Source organism: Oncorhynchus masou, unplaced genomic scaffold (assembly GCF_036934945.1).
Source record: "Oncorhynchus masou masou isolate Uvic2021 unplaced genomic scaffold, UVic_Omas_1.1 unplaced_scaffold_1667, whole genome shotgun sequence".
In the NCBI taxonomy this organism is placed as follows: Eukaryota; Metazoa; Chordata; class Actinopteri; order Salmoniformes; family Salmonidae; genus Oncorhynchus; species Oncorhynchus masou.
In genome coordinates, this window is record NW_027006801.1 from 24,966 (window position 1) to 47,809 (window position 22,844).

The following is a 22,844-nucleotide window of genomic DNA, read 5'->3' on the forward strand; positions in this document are numbered from 1 at the left end:
CCTGACCAACTAATTATCTAAAACACAAAATACTAAGACCAAGGCGTGACACTGTCATCGGGTAGAACTTTTTAACTTTATACTTTTTTATACAAAACTTAGAAATCCACCATTTACACATTTTATTTTACTTTATTTTTACGACAGCATTGGACCTGTAAAGTTTTTTTAAATAAATATATATAATTTTGCCTCCACAGCAACATGAACACCTGAATACTTTCACATACAAACCAGAGGAGGCTGGTGGAGGAGCTATAGGAGGACAGGCTCAGTGTAAAGACTGGAATGGAATAAATGGAACATCAAACACTTAATTTATTTATTCCATTTCAGCCATAAAAATGAACCCGTCCTCCTATAGCTCCTCCCACCAGACTATAGCTCCTCCCACCAGACTCCTCTCTGAAATGTCTCTGTTCTAATAAAAGAGAAGTTGAGAATACCATGCATGGATCTACATTAAACCACATGGTGTTTCTGTTGTATCTACATGTATCTACATTAAACCACATGTTGTTTCTGTTGTATCTACATGTATCTACATTAAACCACATGTTGTTTCTGTTGTATCTACATGGATCTACATTAAACCACATGTTGATTCTGTTGTATCTACATGGATCTACATTAAACCACATGCTATTTCTGTTGTATCTACATGGATCTACATTAAACCACATGTTGTTTCTGTTGTATCTACATGTATCTACATTAAACCACATGTTGTTTCTGTTGTATCTACATGGATCTACATTAAACCACATGTTGTTTCTGTTGTATCTACATGTATCTACATTAAACCACATGTTGTTTCTGTTGTATCTACATGGATCTACATTAAACCACATGTTGTTTCTGTTGTATCTACATGTATCTACATTAAACCACATGTTGTTTCTGTTGTATCTACATGTATCTACATTAAACCACAGGTTCTGTTCTTAAGACTGATGGGGAAGAGTGGGGTGGTAAGGATTTTGCAACACTACTGGAGTTGGCATAACCTTGTGACTAAGTTCACTTCCTGTTTTCAATACTGGAGGGGAATTCAATGTTATCCTTCTACCTTCCCAATACCTTCCTCCATGTCTCATATTCACTGTTATCTTTCAGGATTCCCAAAACAATCTCTGTACAGGATCTGAATGTATAACCTTTTGCATGAGAACTTTCCTGCAATGTAGGGAATTTAAAACTTGTAGTGTATTTGAGATGAATATAAAAAGGTTTTTGGAGTTTGTAATACAGACTACTTCCTCTGCAACAGCGTCAGAAAATATGGGATTTCCTCATGAAATGTTTTTAAATTTACCTTTATTTTACCAGGCAAGTCAGTTAAGAACACATTCTTATTTTCAATGACGGCCTAGGAACAGTGGGTTAACTGCCTGTTAAGGGGCAGAATGACAGATTTGTACCTTGTCAGCTCGGGGGTTTGAACTTGCGGTTACTAGTTCAACACTCTAACCACTAGGCTACCCTGCCACCCCATTATAAATAAGTGTGTAGCTTACGCAGTTACAAAATGGCTGTAGAAACAGTGGCACAGATTTGTCTGCACAACTTGAAGTGGGATAAATGTTCTGATTTGAAGGGAAGAAGGGCAGACTGGTAAGTCTAGAGGATAATTATTATGAACTGAGGTCGTCACACATTCAATAGACAGAATAGGCTGAGATATGATCCTTTATATTCCTGAACGACCTGATGGTCTCTGTGGGAAATGTTTTGAAATATCCTTTATATTGCTGAACGACCTGTGGGTCTCTGTGGGAAATGTTTTGAAATATCCTTTATATTGCTGAACGACCTGATGGTCTCTGTGGGAAATGTTTTGAAATATCCTTTATATTGCTGAACGACCTGTGGGTCTCTGTGGGAAATGTTTTGAAATATCCTTTATATTGCTGAACGACCTGATGGTCTCTGTGGGAAATGTTTTGAAATATCCTTTATATTGCTGAACGACCTGAGGGTCTCTTTAGGAAATATCACTATATTCTCAGTTATTTAGAATGAAACTGATTTGAAGGTGATGAGTCCTGCTACTGGTAGTCTATGTAAACTCTGTCAGGACCACTTGTGGGTCACGCCAGGGCTCCAGGTGGGTCGGGGGGTGACATTACCAAAACAAATGTTTTCAGTATTAACTTCAACGACTAAATCCAAATGGAAAGTATGTATAAAAGACAATGGACTGTTGGATCTCTGTTTACTTGTCACTGTGTTAACCACAACCAACATTTTGGATCTCTGTTTAGGGGCCCTGCCTCTAAAATGAGTCTCTCTGGGGGACATGACACCGAAGATAAGAGGTGAGATGACAATTTTGTTTAAGAATTTAAGAAACATTTATTTCCAAAAGCAAAAAAAAACACATTTTGTTTTTTCTCCGACATTATTGGTTGTGCAAAATGTCAGATAATTTATTAATAGATTTTAGATGTTAATTATTATTGTTTTTGGTGAAAAACTTTGTACATCAACTTTGTACATCAATTTTTTTAGCGGGAATGGAATGTTTGTATCTTATATACTTGGCTGTGATAGGGTAGTTGTCTCACCTATCTCACCTAGCTATTTTAAGATTACTGCTCTTACAGATGCCACATCTTAATTTGACCCGGTTTTTCACTGCAGAAAATATTCCTGCAACAGCATGAATAGTGAATTATTATGTAGATATATTATAATTAATGCATATTTTTTGTAGAGGTAGATACATTTTTATTAGGGAAAAAATTGTTCTGCGTCCGGTTTCCCGACAGCTTTAGGACTGATTTAGGAGTGTTTTCTTACAACTGAGTGTGTTGTGATAGGATGGAAAGAAAGGGAGCGCTGCTCTCAGATCAGCTTTCTCCATTCAAATCTTTCCTCAACATTATATTTATTTCACAATACTGATTGAAGAATCAGCACCTAGAGAAATATTATCACCTATGGCTGCAAATATTGAGGTGGCTTTTTCTAACGCTTGCCCAATAAAAATGCACTAAATCACAGACTTGGAAGATCATTGTGTTCATGTTAGGCTCCACACCATGAAATATATTGAGACAAATTACAGACAGTAGCACATCATTGTGTTCATGTTAGGCTCCACATCATGAAATATATTGAGACAAATTACAGACAGTAGTCTGAAAGTAGGAAAATATATGTCACGCCTTGGTCTTAGTATTTTGTGTTTTAGTTTATTAGTTAGTCAGACCAGGGTGTGACATGGGGTTATGTATTGTGTTTTTGTATTGGGGTTTGTAGTGTCTGGGATTGTAGCTGATTAGGGGTGTGTGTGTGTTAAATAGGTTGGCTGCCTGAGGCGGTTCTCAATCAGAGTCAGGTGCTTCTCGTTGTCGCTGATTGGGAACCGTATTTAGGTAGCCTGTTTTTCGCCTTGTATTTCGTGGGTGATTGTTCCTGTCTCTGTGTAGTTTGCACCAGTCAGGCTGTATTAGGTTTCGTTCTGTTTGTTGTTTTTTGTATTTATTAGTTATTCGTGTTAGTTCGTTCGTTTTGTCTTCACTTAATAAACATGAGTAACTTACACGCTGCATTTCGGTCCGACTCTCCTTCAACAACAAAAGAACGCCGTTACAATATAACTAAATTGATCAAACATGAAATGTATTTCAATATTATTGAAATAGGCCTATAGCCTGCTGTTTATTTGTTAACGCAGTCACCTTGGTCTTCATTTGAAGCATATTTTTACACTTAGCTAGTTTGTAAAATTGTATTTGCATGGAATGGAAAATGGAAGCCAAGCATCTCCAAAAAATGTACTAAGAAAAATATGTACATATTTTTTTAAATAATGTATCTTTCGTGTTTCATAATTTTGCTTCAATTGGCAAGAGGCTGAATGTTTCTCACCGGAGAAAACATCTGAGTGAAACAGCACCTCTCTGTCCTCTCTCTGTATCTGAAGCCCATCTGTATGTTGCTGTAAGGTCAAAAATAATATGACATTGTTGCTGCCCGTAGCATTGAATTGAGTGAATCCTGCGAGCATTTAGCCTCCCTTCATAATAAAAAAAATAATTAAATAATAGCTAAAGAGTTGAACTGAGTTTAACTGTAAATGGTCGCACCAATAAAAACATTTTTTTTAAATACGAACAAATCTATTTTTTTATGTTATTATTTGTTAAATGTTACTGTAAAACCAGATATATATTATTCCTATGTAAAACCTACCAGTACTACTGATTTCTCTGAGAGTGAGGCAGATATACAGTGCCTTGCGAAAGTATTCGGCCCCCTTGAACTTTGCGACCTCTTGCCACATTTCAGGCTTCAAACATAAAGATATAAAACTGTATTTTTTTGTGAAGAATCAACAACAAGTGGGACACAATCATTAAGTGGAACGACACTATATTGGAATATATTGGATATTTCAAACTTTTTTAACAAATCAAAAACTGAAAAATTGGGCGTGCAAAATTATTCAGCCCCATTAAGTTAATACTTTGTAGCGCCACCTCTTGCTGCGATTACAGCTGTAAGTCGCTTGGGGTATGTCTCTATCAGTTTTGCACATCGAGAGACTGAAATTTTTTCCAATTCCTCCTTGCAAAACAGCTCTAGGTCAGTGAGGTTGGATGGAGATCATTTGTGAACAGCAGTTTTCAGTTCTTTCCACAGATTCTCGATTGGATTCAGGTCTGGACTGAATTCTAACACCTGGATATGTTTATTTTTGAACCATTCCATTGTAGATTTTGCTTTATGTTTTGGATCATTGTCTTGTTGGAAGACATATCTCCGTCCCAGTCTCAGGTCTTTTGCAGACTCCATCAGGTTTTCTTCCAGAATGGTCCTGTATTTGGCTCCATCCATCTTCCCATCAATTTTAACCATCTTCCCTGTCCCTGCTGAAGAAAAGCAGGCCCAAACCATGATGCTGCCACCACCATGTTTGACTGTGGGGATGGTGTGTTGTGGTTGATGAGCTGTGTTGCTTTTACGCCAAACATAACGTTTTGCATTGTTGCCAAAAGGTTCATTTTTGGTTTCATCTGACCAGAGCACCTTCTTCCACATGTTTGGTGTGTCTCCCAGGTGGCTTGTGGCAAACTTTAAACGACACCTTTTATGGATATCTTTAAGAAATGGCTTTCTTCTTGCCCTCTTCCATAAAGGCCAGATTTGTGCAATATACGACTGATTGTTTTCCTATGGACAGAGTCTCCCACCTCAGCTGTAGATCTCTGCAGTTCATCCAGAGTGATCATGGGCCTCTTGGCTGCATCTCTGATCAGTCTTCTCCTTGTATGAGCTGAAAGTTTAGAGGGATGGCCAGGTCTTGGTAGATTTGCAGTGGTCTGATACTACTTCCATTTCAATATTATCGCTTGCACAGTGCTCCTTGGGATGTTTAAAGCTTAGGAAATCTTTTTGTATCCAAATCCGGCTTTAAACTTCTTCACAACAGTATCTCGGACCTGCCTGGTGTGTTCCTTGTTCTTCATGATGCTCTCTGCACTTTTAACGGACCTCTGAGACTATCACAGTGCAGGTGCATTTATACGGAGACTTGATTGCACACTGGTGGATTGTATTTATCATCATTAGTCATTTAGGTCAACATTGGATCATTCAGAGATCCTCACTGAACTTCTGGAGAGAGTTTGCTGCACTGAAAGTAAAGGGGCTGAATAATTTTGCACACCCAATTTTTCAGTTTTTTATTTGTTAAAAAAGTTTGAAATATCCAATAAATGTCGTTCCACTTCATGATTGTGTCCCACTTGTTGTTGATTCTTCACAAAAAATACAGTTTTATATCTTTATGTTTGAAGCCTGAAATGTGGCAAAAGGTCGCAAAGTTCAAGGGGGGCGAATACTTTCGCAAGGTACTGTATATGATTACTGTGTAAAACCTAGCAGTACTACTGATTTCTCTGAGAGGAAGATGTTTAGCATTTAGCTAAATAACATGATTATTTGTCTCTCTGAAATGAAACCATCAAGTCATAGATTTTAAAGAAATACATGTCTGCCATTGAACAACCCCATGCCATGATTAGATAGTGAAAAAACACACCAATCTCTTTCAATATATCTTTATGAGATGAATGCAAATTTACCAACATGTCTGAAAATGTGTATATAACGTTTCGAAATGAAATGAAACTCTTCTTATGTTTCTGAGCTCAGAGTAGATGAGAGATGTTGTCATGACTACAGCTACTTGTTCGTTCGGTGATCGACATCACGGCTTTCCATCGCCGCTCCATTTCTCACTTGTCCATTTGTTTTGTCTTGTTCCATTACACACCTCATTCCCCAATCAATCTACATGTATTTAGTCCTCTGTTCCCCATCATGTCTTTGTGTCTAATTGTTTATTGCTAATGGTGTTTCACTTTTGTATTCACGTTCTGTGTTTTTTGGCCACTATGATGTCATATGCCTCTTTTTGACAGGAATAAAAGAGAGCCTGTTTACTCTACTCTGCTCTCCTGCACCTGACTTTGCCTCCCTTACACAGCCTTAACAGATGTAATGTTTGTCTCTGTTGTGTTGAAGTCCAATCAAGCAGGAGAGACCAGCCTCCCATGGACCCAGCTGTGTGTCCATGAAGAGTAACCAGTCTATGGGTCAACCTCTAAACTTTAGAGAGGGAGACTTTTCTACTGAACAAAGGTAAGAAGAACTCATGGGTCCTGGTCAGTGAGTTAAACAACACTGTCTCTAGTCATTTCTCCTCTCCCATTTTCCCATTTATTGTTGTTTTTTCATAATCCATAGGCTAATCATTTTGTTGATTTTCATAATATTAAACAAACACAACATTCCCTCCGTGTGTGTGTGTGTGCTTGTGTGCATGTGTGTGTGTGTGTGTGTGTGTGTGTGTGTGTGTGTGTGTGTGTGTGTGTACTACATGGATGATGAGATGTAATCTCATGTTTTGTCCACAGAAACCAACAGGAGAGATCAGAGTCAGAGATTCTCAGTGGTCAGTCTTCCCAGAGTCATCAAACAGACCTGGACTCCATATTCAGTGTATGTGGTCCTGTTATGTACATTTGTATCTGTTTACCTCTAGTAAATCTGATCTGTCAATCATTCATTAAGGTGTTAATGAGAAAGCATTTCGTCTCTTGCTTAACTTATTTACTTCATTTATTTCAGATGCTTGAAGAGAAAATTATGACATTTGTGAAGGCCGAGCTGAAGATTTTCAAGAGGATTCTTAGTCCAGAACTCCCAGAAGGCTTTGAGAGTCAGAAGCAGGATAAGGAAGTGGTGGATGCTGAAGATGAGAAGCAGGAGAGCAGTGCCAGAGAGGGGGCTCTGAAGATCACACTGCACGTCCTGAGGAAAATGAACCAGAAGGAGCTTGCTGACACACTGGAGAAATGTAAGAGCTGTCTGCCTCATGTTGAATGATGTTTTATAACATTTAAAAGCTGTAGCTAAAGTACAGCTAAAGTAGCTGTGTAACTCAATGATATTGTAGCAGCCTTAACACAATACCTAGTGACCTCATCAAGTAGCAGCAGGGATGTGTTGTGGTGATTAATTTAGAGAAAGGGAGAGCGAGACAGACAGACAGACAGACAGACAGACAGACAGACAGACAGACAGACAGACAGACAGACAGACAGACAGACAGACAGACAGACAGACTGACTGACTGACTGACTGACTGTGTCACGCCTTGGTCTTAGTATTGTGTGTTTTAGTTAATTAGTTAGTCAGACCAGGGTGTGACATGGTGTTATTTTGTATTGTATTTTCATATTGGGGTTTTGTAGTAGTTGGGATTGTAGCTGGTTAGGGGTGTGTGTGTGTGTGTTAATTAGGTTGGCTGCCTGAGGCGGTTCTCAATCAGAGTCAGGTGCTTCTCGTTGTCGCTGATTGGGAACAGTATTTAGGGAGCCTGATTTCGCTGTGCATTTCGTGGGTGATTGTTCCTGTCTCTGTGCTAGTTTTCACCGGACAGTTGCGGTCACTTTTGGATTTTCGTTTTTTCTTGTATCGGAAGAGAAAAGAACGAGCGCCATTCTCCTTGCGGAGATGGTGCTAAATACATCATCACGGTCGATCCCTGGGATTGGGCTGGCTAACACGATTCGTTTTGCTTGGAAGGAAAAGGAGTTGGAGCCGTTAGGACGAGAATCTTTTGGAAGAATTATATTGATGGGGATTCTAAAGCTGACGGTGAAGGACGTGTTTTGTTTCCAAGGCAACTCGTTGGAGGGAGCATACGACGTCGCGCTATATTCTGAAGAAAAGCATGATGATATCCTTAGAAGGGCAAGAGCAGTGGGAGGAGAGAGGCCGATGTGCCACTACGAAATATCAAGTCTGGCGAAGAATAACTTTAGGGTTGTGACTGTTAACATGTATAACCCTTACGTTAAGGATGAAGAGGTGAGGGCTTTTCTGGGGAGATACATGGATAACGTTTCCTCAGCTAGGCACCTCAAAGACTCCCTTGGGTTTTGGAATGGGAGGAGAGGTTTCCAGGCCCTCCTCAGGGAGGACCCAAAGGGACATGGTGGATACCTTCATCCTCCTGCTATGTTCTCCCTTGGGGCTGACAGGGGGACTTTGTTTTATGCACGTCAGCCCCCATTTTGCAGGCGCTGTATGGCCTATGGACACATTTTTGCCTCGTGCAGCATGAGAAAATGCAGATTTTGTGGATCTGAGGATCACGAGGCGAGGGATTGTGACAAGCCTAAGACATGCCATGGGTGTGGCTCGTCAGCACACCTGTGGCGGGAGTGCCCGGCCCGTCAGAGGTCATATGCGTCTGCGGCTGGGGGGGGCAGGAGCTGGGGATGGGGGAAGAAGAGGAGGGGAAGGAAACATGCCTCATGATAAGACTACAAGTCCAGAGGGGAAGGCTACAAGGAAGGAGGAGGAGCAAGAAGCGGTGGATGGAAGAGAGAAGGAAACGGAAGGCACGGGAGTAGGAGAACCAGGAAAAGCGGTGGAAGAAGGTAACCGAGTGGAGGAGAATGAGAGAGAAGAAAGTGAGGGAGGAATGTTAGAGAAGAAGACGGTGGAAGAGCAAGTGGACTGGGGGAAAGTGACATGGTGGAAGAGATGAGGGGTATGGTGGAGGAGCTGGCGGGGGAGGGGGTGGTATCTCTCCACTGCCGCCATCACCAAAGAAGAGAATGAAGAGGAGGGTGCGATTGGCCGACAGTGAGGGGGTGGGGATGGCCAAGAGAGTAATGGGGGTGGGAGAAACCTCTGGGTTGCTGCTGGTTTCCCAAGACTCTCAACTTCATTTGGGTGGTGACACACCTAACAAGACTCAGGACTGGGTACAGGAGGAGGTGGGGGGTTTTTTGTTTGGGGACTCAGCCTCCCCAATTTTCTTCCAAACCAGCTGCAACACTGGGGAGGGGAGGATTGTGGGGGTAGACCCAGGGTGCAGGGCACCCCGAAGCCAAACACTATTCCTGCATCCTGGGATGGTGTGATGGAGGAAGAGGGGGGATGTCGGGATTACAGATGGTGTTCTCACCGGTAGATATGGAGCAGGGAGCATCGGGTGAGTCTCCTGTTTTTGTTTTTTTTCTGTCTGGGTTTAGTATTTGAGTATATTACATGTTGTATTTTATTTTCTTCATGGAGTCTAATTTTACTTTTGTTAGTTTAAATGTAAGGGGTTTAAGAGATGTTGTTAAGAGGAGGGCGGTTTTTAGTTATTTGGAGGGTGTGGGTTTTGATTTTTGTTTTTTACAGGAGGTTCACCTGAGGGATGGAGGGGATGTTAGTAGATTTAAGAGGGAGTGGGACAAGGGAGAGTCGGTTTGGGGTGTAGGGGGTGCACTCATCTGGGGTAGGGATTTTGTGTGGACACAGGGAGGTAAAAGTAGAAGATTCCTTTGTTGTAATGCAGGGGAGAGTTATAGGGGTGGATGTCACGATAAGGGAGTGTAAATTTAGATTAGTGGTGGTGTATGGGCCACAGGGGGTGGCAGACAGGAAGGAGATGGTGGACTGTCTGACGCCCCTGTGTGTTACAAATAGGAAATTAGTGATAGGGGGGATTTTAATACAGATTTAGGAAGAGGGGGGGATAACAGTGCAGGCGCCATTGCTAGGCTAATGGCTTGCCATGGTCTGGTAGATGGTGGTATGCACACTACTCCGAAAATGGACGGTCCTACATGGCGTAACTCCAGGGGGGTTGAGCGGAGGCTCGATTATATTTTTGTACCCAGGTCTTTGGGAAAGTTGTCTGGGCGGCTGTTGCCTGTTTTCTTTTCGGATCACGACGGGGTGCTCCTGCAGGTGGGGTCGTCGGTCTGCCTCTTTGGTAAGGGGTACTGGAAGCTAGATCGGGACGTGCTGGAGGAGCAGGCTTTTGTTGACAGGTTTTATGTTTTCTTTAGGAGGCTTGAGGGTCTCCGGTCCATGTGCGAGGGGGTGTTAGAGTGGTGGGAATTAGTTAAGGTGAGGATTAGGGCTTTTATAATAGGGTATTGCAAGAGGAAAAAAAGGGAGGAGAGGAGGGAGGTGGATCGTATCCAAAGGTTAATTGATCTCGAATACGAGGCAGGCAACCTCGGCGGGTCGTTTGACTGGGAGAGATCCTCAACCCTAAAGGCGCAGCTCAGGGAGTTGCAGGAGCGGAAGGCTCGAGTTTTCCTGGAGCGTGCGCATAGCGGCTTTCTAGAACATAATGAGACTTGTTCTGCTATGTTCTTTAAGTCGGTTAGGGCAAGACAGAGTAGGAAGGTAATGCTTGGTGTTAGGGAAGAAAATGGTAGTATAGTTAGAGAACCAGAGGATATGGTCAGGGTGACAACTGATCATTTCCAAGGTTTATTTAAGGAAAGGGAAATAGATGTAGAGCAGGGAAATGTGTTTTTAGAACACTTGTCCAGGCGGTTGCCGGAGGACATTAGAGAAGTGATGGAGGCCCAGATTTCACTAGAAGAGGTTGAGAGCGCTCTTAGGAGGATGGGAAAAGGGAAGGTGCCTGGGATGGATGGGCTGCCGGCTGAGTTTTATCTCAAGTTTTGGGGTATACTTGGACCAGTGGTCCTCGAAGTCTTGAAGGCCATCCTTGAGACGGGGTCCCGGGGGATCAATGGCTGTTGGTGTGCTGTCACTTTTATATAAGAAGGGGGAAGTAACTGACCTTGGCAACTGGCGGCCGTTGACCATGCTGTGTGTAGATTACAAGCTACTTGCAAAGGTTTTAGCAGACCGGTTGCGCACAGCCCTTCCCTACGTCGTTCATGAGGATCAGACGTGCGGGGTAGAGGGCCGCTCTATTAGATGGAACCTACAGTTAATCAGGGACTCCATCGCTTGGGTTGAAGATAGAGGACTGCCTTTTATGGTAGCAGCGCTAGATCAGGCGAAAGCCTTTGATCGCGTGAATAGATCCTTTTTATTCAGAGTGTTCGGTCGATTAGGATTTGGGGAGAAGTTTATAGGATGGATTCGTACATTATATGTCGGAGCGGGGTGCCGAGTTAGTGTAAATAGTCACTTGGGTGACGTTTTGACCTCTCGTCTGGGGTCAGGCAGGGGTGCCCACTCTCGGCTCTCCTCTTCGTTCTGTACATGGAGCCTCTGGGGGCTGCCATTAGGGCAGACACAGGGGTGGAAGGTCTGCTGATCCCTGGAAGTGGTGGACTGCGTGTTAAGATGACGCAGTACGCCGACGACACTTCCTTGTTGTTGTGCAAGGACTCGTGCCTGACAAGGTCCCTTGCCATCTTTGGGGATTTCACTCGAGCGTCGGGAGCAGTTCTGAATCATGCAAAGTCTTCCGTCAAGTTTTTCGGAAGATGGCGCGGTAGAACGGATGTGCCTGGGGGGTTATCTCTCTGTAAGGGGGCCCTGAGGATTCTCGGGGTCCATTTTGAGACCTCCGGCTCTGCGACGCTAAACTGGAACATGTGTATTGCAGTGGTACAGAGGAAGCTAGCAATGTGGAAAGCTAGGTTTTTGTCTTTTATGGGCAAGGTCCTGGTCCTAAAGGTGGATGTGTTGCCGTCGCTTTTGTATTTGGCATACATCTACCCATTGCCGGTTTGTCTGAGAAGGCCTCTAGTGAAGCTTGTGTTTCAGTTTATGTGGAGTGGCAGGTATGAGTGGGTCGCCAGGGCACGTATGATCTGTCCCATCGGGGAGGGAGGTAGGGGGTACCACATTTCCCCTCAAGCTGGACACAATTTTTGTTTCTTTCTTGTTAACGGAGCTTGCTCAGCCAGTGATACACCCGTCCGGTTACTTCCTGCGGGTGTTTTCTCGTATCAGGCGAGAAGCATAATGGTGTGGTCTAACACGGGTCCTCGGGCGGAACAGCTGCCGTGGCACTTTGGTCATGCGGCCAAGTGGCTGCGTGCGCACCCTAAGGTTGAAGTTGCCCGAGTAGGTTTAGATCATAGGCACCTGTACGAGGAGGCCAGAAAGGCAGAGAGTCGGGCGCCTGTAGTAGGTATCTCGGAAGCGGTCTGGGAGGGAGTGCAGGTGCGGGGTCTGGACAACAGGCTCAAGGACCTGAATTGGTTGAGCCTTCATAAGCGTTTGCCGGTACGTTCCATCTTGTACCGGTTTAGTTTAGTGCAATCCCCCACCTGTCCAAGATCCTCTTGTGGCAGGGAGGAGACTGTGCGTCATGTCTTTTGGGACTGTGCCTTTGCCGGAGTAGTATGGGCTAGGGCACGGGTGTTGTTAGGTTTGGTAAAGGGGATTTTGTATTGACGTGGGCCAGGTTAGAGAGGGGTGTAGGGAGAGTGAGAGGGACGGATAGGGACAGGTTTCTGCTCTGGCTTCTCATGAGTCTCTTTAAACGGGGGCTGTGGGAAGCCAGGCAGAACATGGTGAAGACAGGGAGAGATTGGGGGGTGGAAGGGATAGTGAGGAGAGTGGAAGGAGATTTGAGGGGGAGGATGAAGAGGGAGGAGAGGAAGTGGGGGCAGCATGCTGCTCGGGAGAGGTGGAAGGGGGTTTAGGGCTGGGTGTCATTTAGATTTGTAAGAGGTTAGATTAGGGACGGGGGGATAGGGAAAGGTGTTTTGTAGGGTGACGGGGAGGGAAGATGCTCCCCTGAGGTTTTGTTTGGGGTTTATGTTTAGTTTCATTTAATTAGTTTAATTAAAAATATCTTTTTGTGTATGTATGTAAATTATGATTTGTAAAGAATGAATGGTACTGATGATAATAAATTATTTTTATAAAAACCAGTCAGGCTGTATTAGGTTTCATTCTGTTTGTTGTTTTTTTTGTATTTATTTAGTTATTCGTGTTAGTTCGTTCGTTTTGTCTTCTTTAAATAAACATGAGTAACTTACATGCTGCATTTCGGTCCGACTCTCCTTCAACAACAAAAGAACGCCGTTACAGAATCACCCACCATTCTCGGACCGAGCAGCGTGTCAACAGGCAGGAGCAGCGCGTCAACAGGCAGGAGCAGCGTAAACAGGAGTAGCGTGTTAACAGGCAGCGACAGCTGGAGCAGCAAAGGGAGGAGGAATTATTCGGTGAATGGACATTGGAGGAGGAACTGGACGGAGAAGGACCCTGGGCTCAGCCTGGTGAATATCGCCTCCCCAAGGAGGAAGTAGAAGCGGCTAAAGCGGAGAGGCGCAAATATGAGGAGGCAGCACGGCGACTTGGATGGAAGCCCGAAAAGCAGCCCCAAAAATGTTTTGGGGGGGCTATCAGGGAGTATGGCTGCGTCAGGTAGGAGACCTGCGCAATCTCCCTGTGCGTACCGGAGGGCTAGAGAGACCGGGCAGGCACCGTGTTATGCAGTGGTGCGCACGGTGTCCCCAGTGCGGGTGCATAGCCCGGTGCGGTATATTTCAGCTCCGCGTATCGGCCGGGCTAGATTGAGCGTCGAGCCAAATGCTATGAAGCCGGCTCTATGCATCCGTTCTCCAGTGCGTCTCCTTGGGCCGGTTTTCATGGCACCAGCCTTGCGCTCTGTTTCTCCGGTTAGCCTACATAGCCCAGTGCGGGCTATTTCTCCTCACAGCACTGGCAGGGCAACCGAGAGTATTCAACCAGGTAAGGTTGGGCAGGCTCGGTGCTCAAGAGCTCCAGTGCGCCTGCACGGTCCGGTCTATCCAGAACCACCTCCACACCCCAGCCCTCCAGTAGCAGCTCCCCGCACTAGGCTTCCTGTGCGTGTCCTCGGCCAAATACCACCAGTGCCAGCACCACGCATCAGGGCCTACAGTGCGCCTCGCCTGTTCAGCGCAGCCAGCGCTTTCTCCCTCTTCTGCGCTGTCGGAGTCTCCCGTCTGTTCAGCGGTTCAAGAGCCTTCCTCCTCTACAGCGCTGTCGGAGCCTCCTGTCTGTATACAGCAGCCTGAGCTGCTAGTCTGCATGGAGTTGCCAGTCTGCATGGAGCTGCCAATCTGCAAGAAGACGCCAGAGCTGTCAATCTGCATGGAGCAGCCTGAGCCGTCAGTCAGCATGAAGCAGCCAGATCTGCCAGTCAGCCAGACTCTTCCAGATCTGCCAGTCAGCCAGACCATTCCAGTCAGCCAGACTCTTCCAGATCTGCCAGTCAACCAGACTCTTCCAGATCTGCCAGTCAACCAGACTCTTCCAGATCTGCCAGTCAACCAGACTCTTCCAGATCTGTCAGTCAACCAGACTCTTCCAGATCTGCCAGTCAACCAGACTCTTCCAGATCTGCTAGTCGGCCAGGATCCGCCAGTCGGCCAGGATCTGCCAGTCAACCAGGATCCGCCATTCGGCCAGGATCCGCCAGTCAGCCAGGATCCGCCAGTCAGCCAGGATCCGCCAGTCAGCCAGGATCCGCCAGTCAGCCAGGATCCGCCAGTCAGCCTGGATCTGCCGGATTCTACTTCCTGGCTGGGCTTTTTCTCAGTACTGGGCTTTTTCTCAGTGCTGGGCTGCCTCTCAGTGCTGGGCTGCCTCTCAGTGCTGAGCTGCCCCTCTGTCCCGAGCTGCCCCTCTGTCCCGAGCTGCCCCTCTGTCCCGAGCTGTCCCTCTGTCCCGAGCTGTCCCTCAGTCCCGAGCTGCCTCAGTCCCGAGCTGCCCCTCAGTCACGAGCTGCTCTTCTATTATGTAGGGTTCTGGGTGAGGACTATTCGGCCATGGTCGGCGGTTAGGGTGGATTATCCATGGACGCGAAGGGGAGGAACATTGACATTTATGAAGTGGGGTCCACGTCCGGAGCCGGAACCGCCACCATGGACAGATGCCCACCCGGACCCTCCCTATGGTTTTGAGGTGCGTTCGGGAGTCCGCACCTTAGGGGGGGGTTCTGTCACGCCTTGGTCTTAGTATTGTGTGTTTTAGTTTATTAGTTAGTCAGACCAGGGTGTGACATGGGGTTATTTTGTATTGTATTTTCATATTGGGGTTTTGTAGTAGTTGGGATTGTAGCTGGTTAGGGGTGTGTGTGTGTGTGTGTTAATTAGGTTGGCTGCCTGAGGCGGTTCTCAATCAGAGTCAGGTGCTTCTCGTTGTCGCTGATTGGGAACCGTATTTAGGTAGCCTGATTTCGCTGTGCATTTCGTGGGTGATTGTCCCTGTCTCTGTGTAGGTTGCACCAGTCAGGCTGTATTAGGTTTCGTTCTGTTTGTTGTTTTTTTGTATTTATTTAGTTATTCGTGTTAGTTCGTTCGTTTTGTCTTCTTTAAATAAACATGAGTAACTTACACGCTGCATTTCGGTCCGACTCTCCTTCAACAACAAAAGAACGCCGTTACAGACTGACTGACTGACTGACTGACTGACAGACAACATTAATAATACCAACATCAGTAGTGACCTCATCAAGTAGCAGCAGGGATGTGTTGATTAATTTAGAGAGAGAAAGACAACATTAATAATACCATCAATAATACCAATAATTATGTAATCAGTCACACCAGTCTGTAATGCATTATGAAAACATTTACACATTGATACAGTCAGTTAAGAGAAGAAATGATTATAATTGAAAACTTTATAACAGTCCTACAATACTGTAGGCATTAAAACAGACGTAATATTAATATCCTCTGTGTTATTTCTAGATTCAGATGAGCTTGCTGTGATTTGCCAACGTGAAATCAAATCTAATCTAAAGAAGAAGTTTCAGTGTGTATTTGAGGGGATCGCGAAACAAGGAAACCCAACACTTCTCAATAAGATCTACACAGAGCTCTACATCACAGAGGGTGGAACAGGAGAGATCAATAATGAACATGAGCTGAGACAGATGGAGACAACAACCAGGAAACAAGCAAGACCAGAGACTGCAATCAAATGTAACGACATCTTCAAACCCTTAACTGGACAAGACAAACTTATCAGAACTGTGCTGACAAAGGGAGTCGCTGGCATTGGAAAAACAGTCTCTGTGCAGAAGTTCATTCTGGACTGGGCTGAAGGAAAAGCAAATCAGGATGTCCAATTTGTATTTTCATTCCCTTTCCGGGAGCTGAATTTGATGAAAGAGTACAAACACACTTTCATTGAACTTCTCAATCACTTCTCAATGGAAACCAAAGATTCAAGAATCTCCAACCACAACAAGTACAAAGTTCTGTTCATCTTTGATGGTCTGGATGAGTGCCGACTACCCCTAGACTTCCAGAAGAACAAGATCTGTTGTGACGTCACAAAGTCAACCTCAGTGGATGTTCTGCTGACAAATCTCATCAGGGGAAATCTGCTTCCCTCTGCTCTCCTCTGGATAACTACCCGACCTGCAGCAGCCAATAAGATCCCTTCAGGGTGTGTTGACCAGGTGACAGAGGTACGAGGGTTCAGTGACCCACAGAAGGAGGAGTACTTCAAGAAGAGATTCAGTGATGAGAACCTGGCCTTCAGAATCATCTCACACATAAAGACATCAAGGAGCCTCCACATCATGTGCCACATTCCAGTCTTCTGTTGGATTTCTGCAATAGTCCTTGAACACATGCTGAAACACAAGAGAGAAGAGATGCCCAAGACTCTGACTGAGATGTACACACACCTTGTGGTGTTTCATACCAAACAGAAGAATGAAAAGTATCTTGGGAAAGAAGAGACAGGTCCACACCACTGGAATAAAGAGAGCATTCTGTCTTTGGGAAAACTGGCTTTTCAACAGCTTGTGAAAGGCAATCTGATTTTCTATGAAGAAGACCTGAAAGAAGCTGGCATTGATGTCAGTGAAGCCTCAGTGTACTCAGGATTGTGCACACAGCTCTTTAAAGAGGAATGTGGGCTGTACCAGGACAAGGTGTACTGCTTTGTTCATCTGAGCATTCAGGAGTTTCTGGCTGCTGTATATGTGTTCCTCTCATTCATCAACAACAGCGAGAATCTAATGGATGAACCTCAATCAATGTTCAGATACTTTTCGTCACTCTTCAGAAACAAGCCTGAAGTTACTGAAGTTACTTTCTACAAGAGTGCTGTGGATAAAGCCTTACAAAGTGAGACGGGAAACCTGGACCTTTTCCTCCGCTTCCTTCTGGGCCTCTCACTGGAGTCCAATCAGAAGCACTTACGAGGTCTACTGACAAAGACAAGAAGCAGCTCACACAGCCATGAAGCAACAGTCAAGTACATCAAGGAGAAGATCGGGAAGAATCCCTCTCCAGAGAGGAGCATCAATCTGTTCCACTGTCTGAATGAACTGAATGACCATTCTCTAGTGGAGGAGATCCAAAGCTACCTGAGCTCAGGAAGTCTCTCAAAACCCAACCTGTCACCTGCACAGTGGTTAGCTCTGGTCTTTGTGTTGCTGACTTCAGAAAAGGAGCTGGATGTGTTTGACCTGAAGAAATACTCCAGATCAGAGGAAGGTCTTCTGAGGCTGCTGCCAGTGGTCAAAGCCTCCAGAGTTGTTCTGTGAGTAAATCAAATGACATTTATGAACTAATCATCTCGAAGCAATATTAAGTTTAGAGAAAAATATGTATTATAATATGTATATAATATTATATTGAAAAACGAATTGAATAAATTCATTGATTTTCACATTAGTATAACATTATGACCATACAAGTCTTGAAGACAGAAGATGAATATATATGTTGTTTGATAGAATAAACTAAATGCATCTGCCATTGTCCTTATACAATACTGGTGTTAAATGAACAGTGTGTTTGTGAAGTCATGATGATCTCTATGTCAGGCTGTCAGGCTGTGGAGTCACAGAGGAAGGCTGTGCTTCTCTGGTCTTATCTCTGATCTCAAACCCCTCACACCTGAGAGAGCTTGACCTGAGTAACAATGACCTGAAGGATTCAGGAGTGAAGCTGTTCCTAGGCCGTCATTGAAAATAGCCCAGCCAACAGCGAGTTGCAGTAATCCAGACGGGAGATGACAAGTGCCTGGATTAGGACCTGCGCCGCTTCCTGTATGAGGCAGGGTCGTACTCTGCGGATGTTGTAGAGCATGAACCTACAGGAACGGGCCACCGCCTTGATGTTAGTTGAGAACGACAGGGTGTTGTCCAGGATCACGCCAAGGTTCTTAGCGCTCTGGTTAGGAGGACACAATGGAGTTGTCAACCGTGATGGCGAGATCATGGAACGGGCAATCCTTCCCCGGGAGTAAGAGCAGCTCCGTCTTGCCGAGGTTCAGCTTGAGGTGGTGATCCGTCATCCACACTGATATGTCTGCCAGACATGCAGAGATGTGATTCGCCAACTTGTCATCAGAAGGGGGAAAGGAGAAGATTAATTTTGTGTCGTCTGCATAGCAATGATAGGAGAGACCATGTGAGGTTATGACAGAGCCAAGTGACTTGGTGTATAGCGAGAATAGGAGAGGGCCTAGAACAGAGCCCTGGGGGACACCAGTGGTGAGAGCGCGTGGCGAGGAGACAGATTCTCGCCACGCCACCTGGTAGGAGCGACCTGTCAGGTAGGACGCAATCCAAGGGTGGGCCGCGCCGGAGATGCCCAACTCGGAGAGAGTGGAGAGGAGGATCTGATGGTTCACAGTATCGAAGGCAGCCGATAGGTCTAGAAGGATGAGAGCAGAGGAGAGAGAGTTAGCTTTAGCAGTGCGGAGCGCCTCCGTGATACAGAGAAGAGCAGTCTCAGTTGAATGACTAGTCTTGAAACCTGACTGATTTGGATCAAGAAGGTCATTCTGAGAGAGATAGCGGGAGAGCTGGCCAAGGACGGCACGTTCAAGAGTTTTGGAGAGAAAAGAAAGAAGGGATACTGGTCTGTAGTTGTTGACATCGGAGGGATCGAGTGTAGGTTTTTTCAGAAGGGGTGCAACTCTCGCTCTCTTGAAGACGGAAGGGACATAGCCAGCGGTCAGGGATGAGTTGATGAGCGAGGTGAGGTAAGGGAGAAGGTCTCCGGAAATGGTCTGGAGAAGAGAGGAGGGGATAGGGTCAAGCGGGCAGGTTGTTGGGCGGCCGGCCGTCACAAGAAGCGAGATTTCATCTGGAGAGAGAGGGGAGAAAGAGGTCAGAGCACAGGGTAGGGCAGTGTGAGCAGAACCAGCGGTGTCGTTTGACTTAGCAAACGAGGATCGGATGTCGTCGACCTTCTTTTCAAAATGGTTGACGAAGTCATCTGCAGAGAGGTAGGAGGGGGGGGAGGGGGAGGAGGGAGGCGAGTTTTCCTCCATTTCCGCTCGGCTGCCCGGAGCCCTGTTCTGTGAGCTCGCAATGAGTCGTCGAGCCACGGAGCGGGAGGGGAGGACCGAGCCGGCCTGGAGGATAGGGGACATAGAGAGTCAAAGGATGCAGAAAGGGAAGAGAGGAGGGTTGAGGAGGCAGAATCAGGAGATAGGTTGGAGAAGGTTTGAGAAGAGGGAAGAGATGATAGGATGGAAGAGGAGAGAGTAGCGGGGAGAGAGAGCGAAGGTTGAGACGGCGCGATACCATCCGAGTAGGGGCAGTGTGGGAAGTGTTGGATGAGAGCGAGAGGGAAAAGGATACAAGGTAGTGGTCGGAGACTTGGAGGGGAGTTGCAATGAGGTTAGTGGAAGAACAGCATCTAGTAAAGATGAGGTCGAGCGTATTGCCTGCCTTGTGAGTAGGGGGGGAAGGTGAGAGGGTGAGGTCAAAAGAGGAGAGGAGTGGAAAGAAGGAGGCAGAGAGGAATGAGTCAAAGGTAGACGTGGGGAGGTTAAAGTCGCCCAGGACTGTGAGAGGTGACTGCATTGGTAAGGGGAGATGTTTCTGAACACTTCTACATTCATGTGGATGCTCCTATGATGATGAATAATCAGGAATGAATAATGATGAATGAGAAAGTTACAGAGGCACAAAGATCAGACCCACTCTGTTAATGGTGACAGGTTTTTTATTATTTTTTTTTATTTTTTTTACCTTTATTTAACCAGGCAAGTCAGTTAAGAACAAATTCTTATTTTCAATGACGGCCTAGGAACAGTGGGTTAACTGCCTGTTCAGGGGCAGAATGACAGCTTTTGAACCTTGTCAGCTTGGGGATTTGAACTTGCAACCTTTCGGTTAATAGTCAAATCAAATGTATTATTTGTCACATACACATGGTTAGCAGATGTTAATGCGAGTGTAGCGAAATGCTTGTGCTTCTAGTTCCGACAATGCAGTAATAACCAACAAGTAATCTAACTAACAATTCCTAAGCTACTGTCTTATACACAGTGTAAGGGGATAAAGAATATGTACATAAGGATATATGAATGAGTGATGGTACAGAGCAGCATAGGCAAGATACAGTAGATGGTATCGAGTACAGTATATACATATGAGATGAGTATGTAAACAAAGTGGCATAGTTAAAGTGGCTAGTGATACATGTATTACATAAGGATGCAGTCGATGATATAGAGTACAGTATATACGTATGAGGTGAGCCGTCCTCAGGAAAGGAGCTTATCAAGGCATCAAGCTCATTGATGAACTCTCAGAGGGAACCTGGAGGGCGATAAATGATAAGGATGTTAAGCTTGAAAGGGCTGGTAACTGTGACAGCATGGAATTCAAAGGAGGCGATAGACAGATGGGTAAGGGGAGAAAGAGAGAATGACCACTTGGGAGAGATGAGGATCCCGGTGCCACCACCCCGCTGACCAGAAGCTCTCGGGGTGTGCGAGAACACGTGGGCGGACGAAGAGAGAGCAGTAGGAGTAGCAGTGTTATCTGTGGTGATCCATGTTTCCGTCAGTGCCAAGAAGTCGAGGGACTGGAGGGAGGCATAGGCTGAGATGAACTCTGCCTTGTTGGCCGCAGATCGGCAGTTCCAGAGGCTACCGGAGACCTGGAACTCCACGTGGGTCGTGCGCGCTGGGACCACCAGATTAGGGTGGCCGCGGCCACGTGGTTTGGAGCGTTTGTATGGTCTGTGCAGAGAGGAGAGAACAGGGATAGATAGACACATAGTTGACAGGCTACAGAAGAGGCTACGCTAATGCAAAGGAGATTGGAATGACAAGTGGACTACACGTCTCGAATGTTCAGAAAGTTAAGCTTACGTAGCAAGAATCTTATTGACTAAAATGATTGAAATGATACAGTACTGCTGGAGTAGGCTAGCTGGCAGTGGCTGCGTTGTTGACTTTGTAGGCTAGCTGGCAGTGGCTGCGTTGTTGACACTACACTAATCAAGTCGTTCCGTCGAGTGTAATAGTTTCTACAGTGCTGCTATTCGGGGCTAGCTGGCCAGCTAGCAGTGTTGATTACGTTACGTTACGTTAAAAGAACGACAATAGCTGGCTAGCTAACCTAGAAAATCGCTCTAGACTACACAATTGTCTTAGATACAAAGACGGCTATGTAGCTAGCTAGCTACGATCAAACAAATCAAACCGTTGTACTGTAATGAAGTGAAATGAAAATTTGATACTACCTGTGGAGCGAAGCGGAATGTTGACCGGGTTGTTGAAGTTCTATTCGGTAGACGTTGGCTAGCTGTTGGCTAGCTAGCTAGCAGTATCTCCTACGTTAAGGACGACAAATAGCTGGCTAGGTAACCTCGGTAAATTAAGATAATCACTCTAAGTCGACACACTCTAAACTACACAATTATCTTGGATACGAAGACAGCAAAGACAACTATGTAGCTAGCTAACACTACACTAATCGAGTCGTTCAGTTGAGTGTAATAGTTTCTACAGTGCTGGTAGACGGTGGACGTTAGCTAGCTGCTGGGCAGATAGCAGTGTAGACTACGTTAGGACGACGAAATACGATAATTACGCAATTATCTTTGATACAAAGACGGCTATGTAGCTAGCTAAGAAGAAATTGCTAAGATTAGACAAATCAAACCGTTGTACTATAATGAAATGTAATGAAAATGTAATGAAAAGTTATACTACCTGCGGACCGAAGTGTAGATGCGACCGCTCGCTCCAACCCGGAACCGGAAGGTAAAAATTAAACAGTACAGAATGTCACCTTTTCTTTAAAGGTATTTTCATACATATATATTTTACAGTTTATAAATGAAAACACTTTATGTATCTAGTTCTCCCATTTGAAAAAGTCATAATATTTTGGATAAATTATTTTAGTCATAAGTTTAGTGTTTGGTCCCATATTCCATGCCTGCAGTGATTACATCAATCTTGTGATTCTACTAACATGTTGAAATAATTTGCAGTTTGTCTTGGTTGTGATTTAGATTATTTTTTTCCTAATAGGGGTGGCAGGGTAGCCTAGTGGTGAGAGCATTGGACTAGTAACCGGAAGGTTGCAAGTTCAAACCCCCGAGCTGACAAGGTACAAATCTGTTGTTCTGCCCCTGAACAGGCAGTTAACCCACTGTTACCTAGGCCATCATTGAAAATAAGAATTTGTTCTTAACTGACTTGCCTTGTAAAATAGTTGGTTAAATAAAGGTAAAAAAAAACTGAATGGTGTATAAAGTCCTGTCATTTTGGAGTCACTTCACTTGTATTGTCAGTAAGAATAGAAGATGTTTCTGAACACT

General features: G+C 45.1%; 1 protein-coding gene across 1 annotated transcript in view; it reads left to right on the forward strand.

Annotated features, from left to right (window-relative positions):
* Window positions 1–876: 876 nt before the first annotated feature.
* Window positions 877–22,844, forward strand: part of LOC135531923 (NACHT, LRR and PYD domains-containing protein 12-like) — a 41,103-nt gene continuing 19,135 nt past the window's right edge. The window contains exons 1-6 of the mRNA XM_064959620.1: window positions 877–1,614; window positions 2,265–2,318; window positions 6,538–6,654; window positions 6,930–7,014; window positions 7,144–7,372; window positions 16,002–17,805. Coding sequence (XP_064815692.1) covers window positions 1,529–1,614; window positions 2,265–2,318; window positions 6,538–6,654; window positions 6,930–7,014; window positions 7,144–7,372; window positions 16,002–17,805 — 2,375 coding nt within the window. The 5' untranslated portion in view covers window positions 877–1,528. The remainder of the gene's footprint in view (window positions 1,615–2,264; window positions 2,319–6,537; window positions 6,655–6,929; window positions 7,015–7,143; window positions 7,373–16,001; window positions 17,806–22,844) is intronic.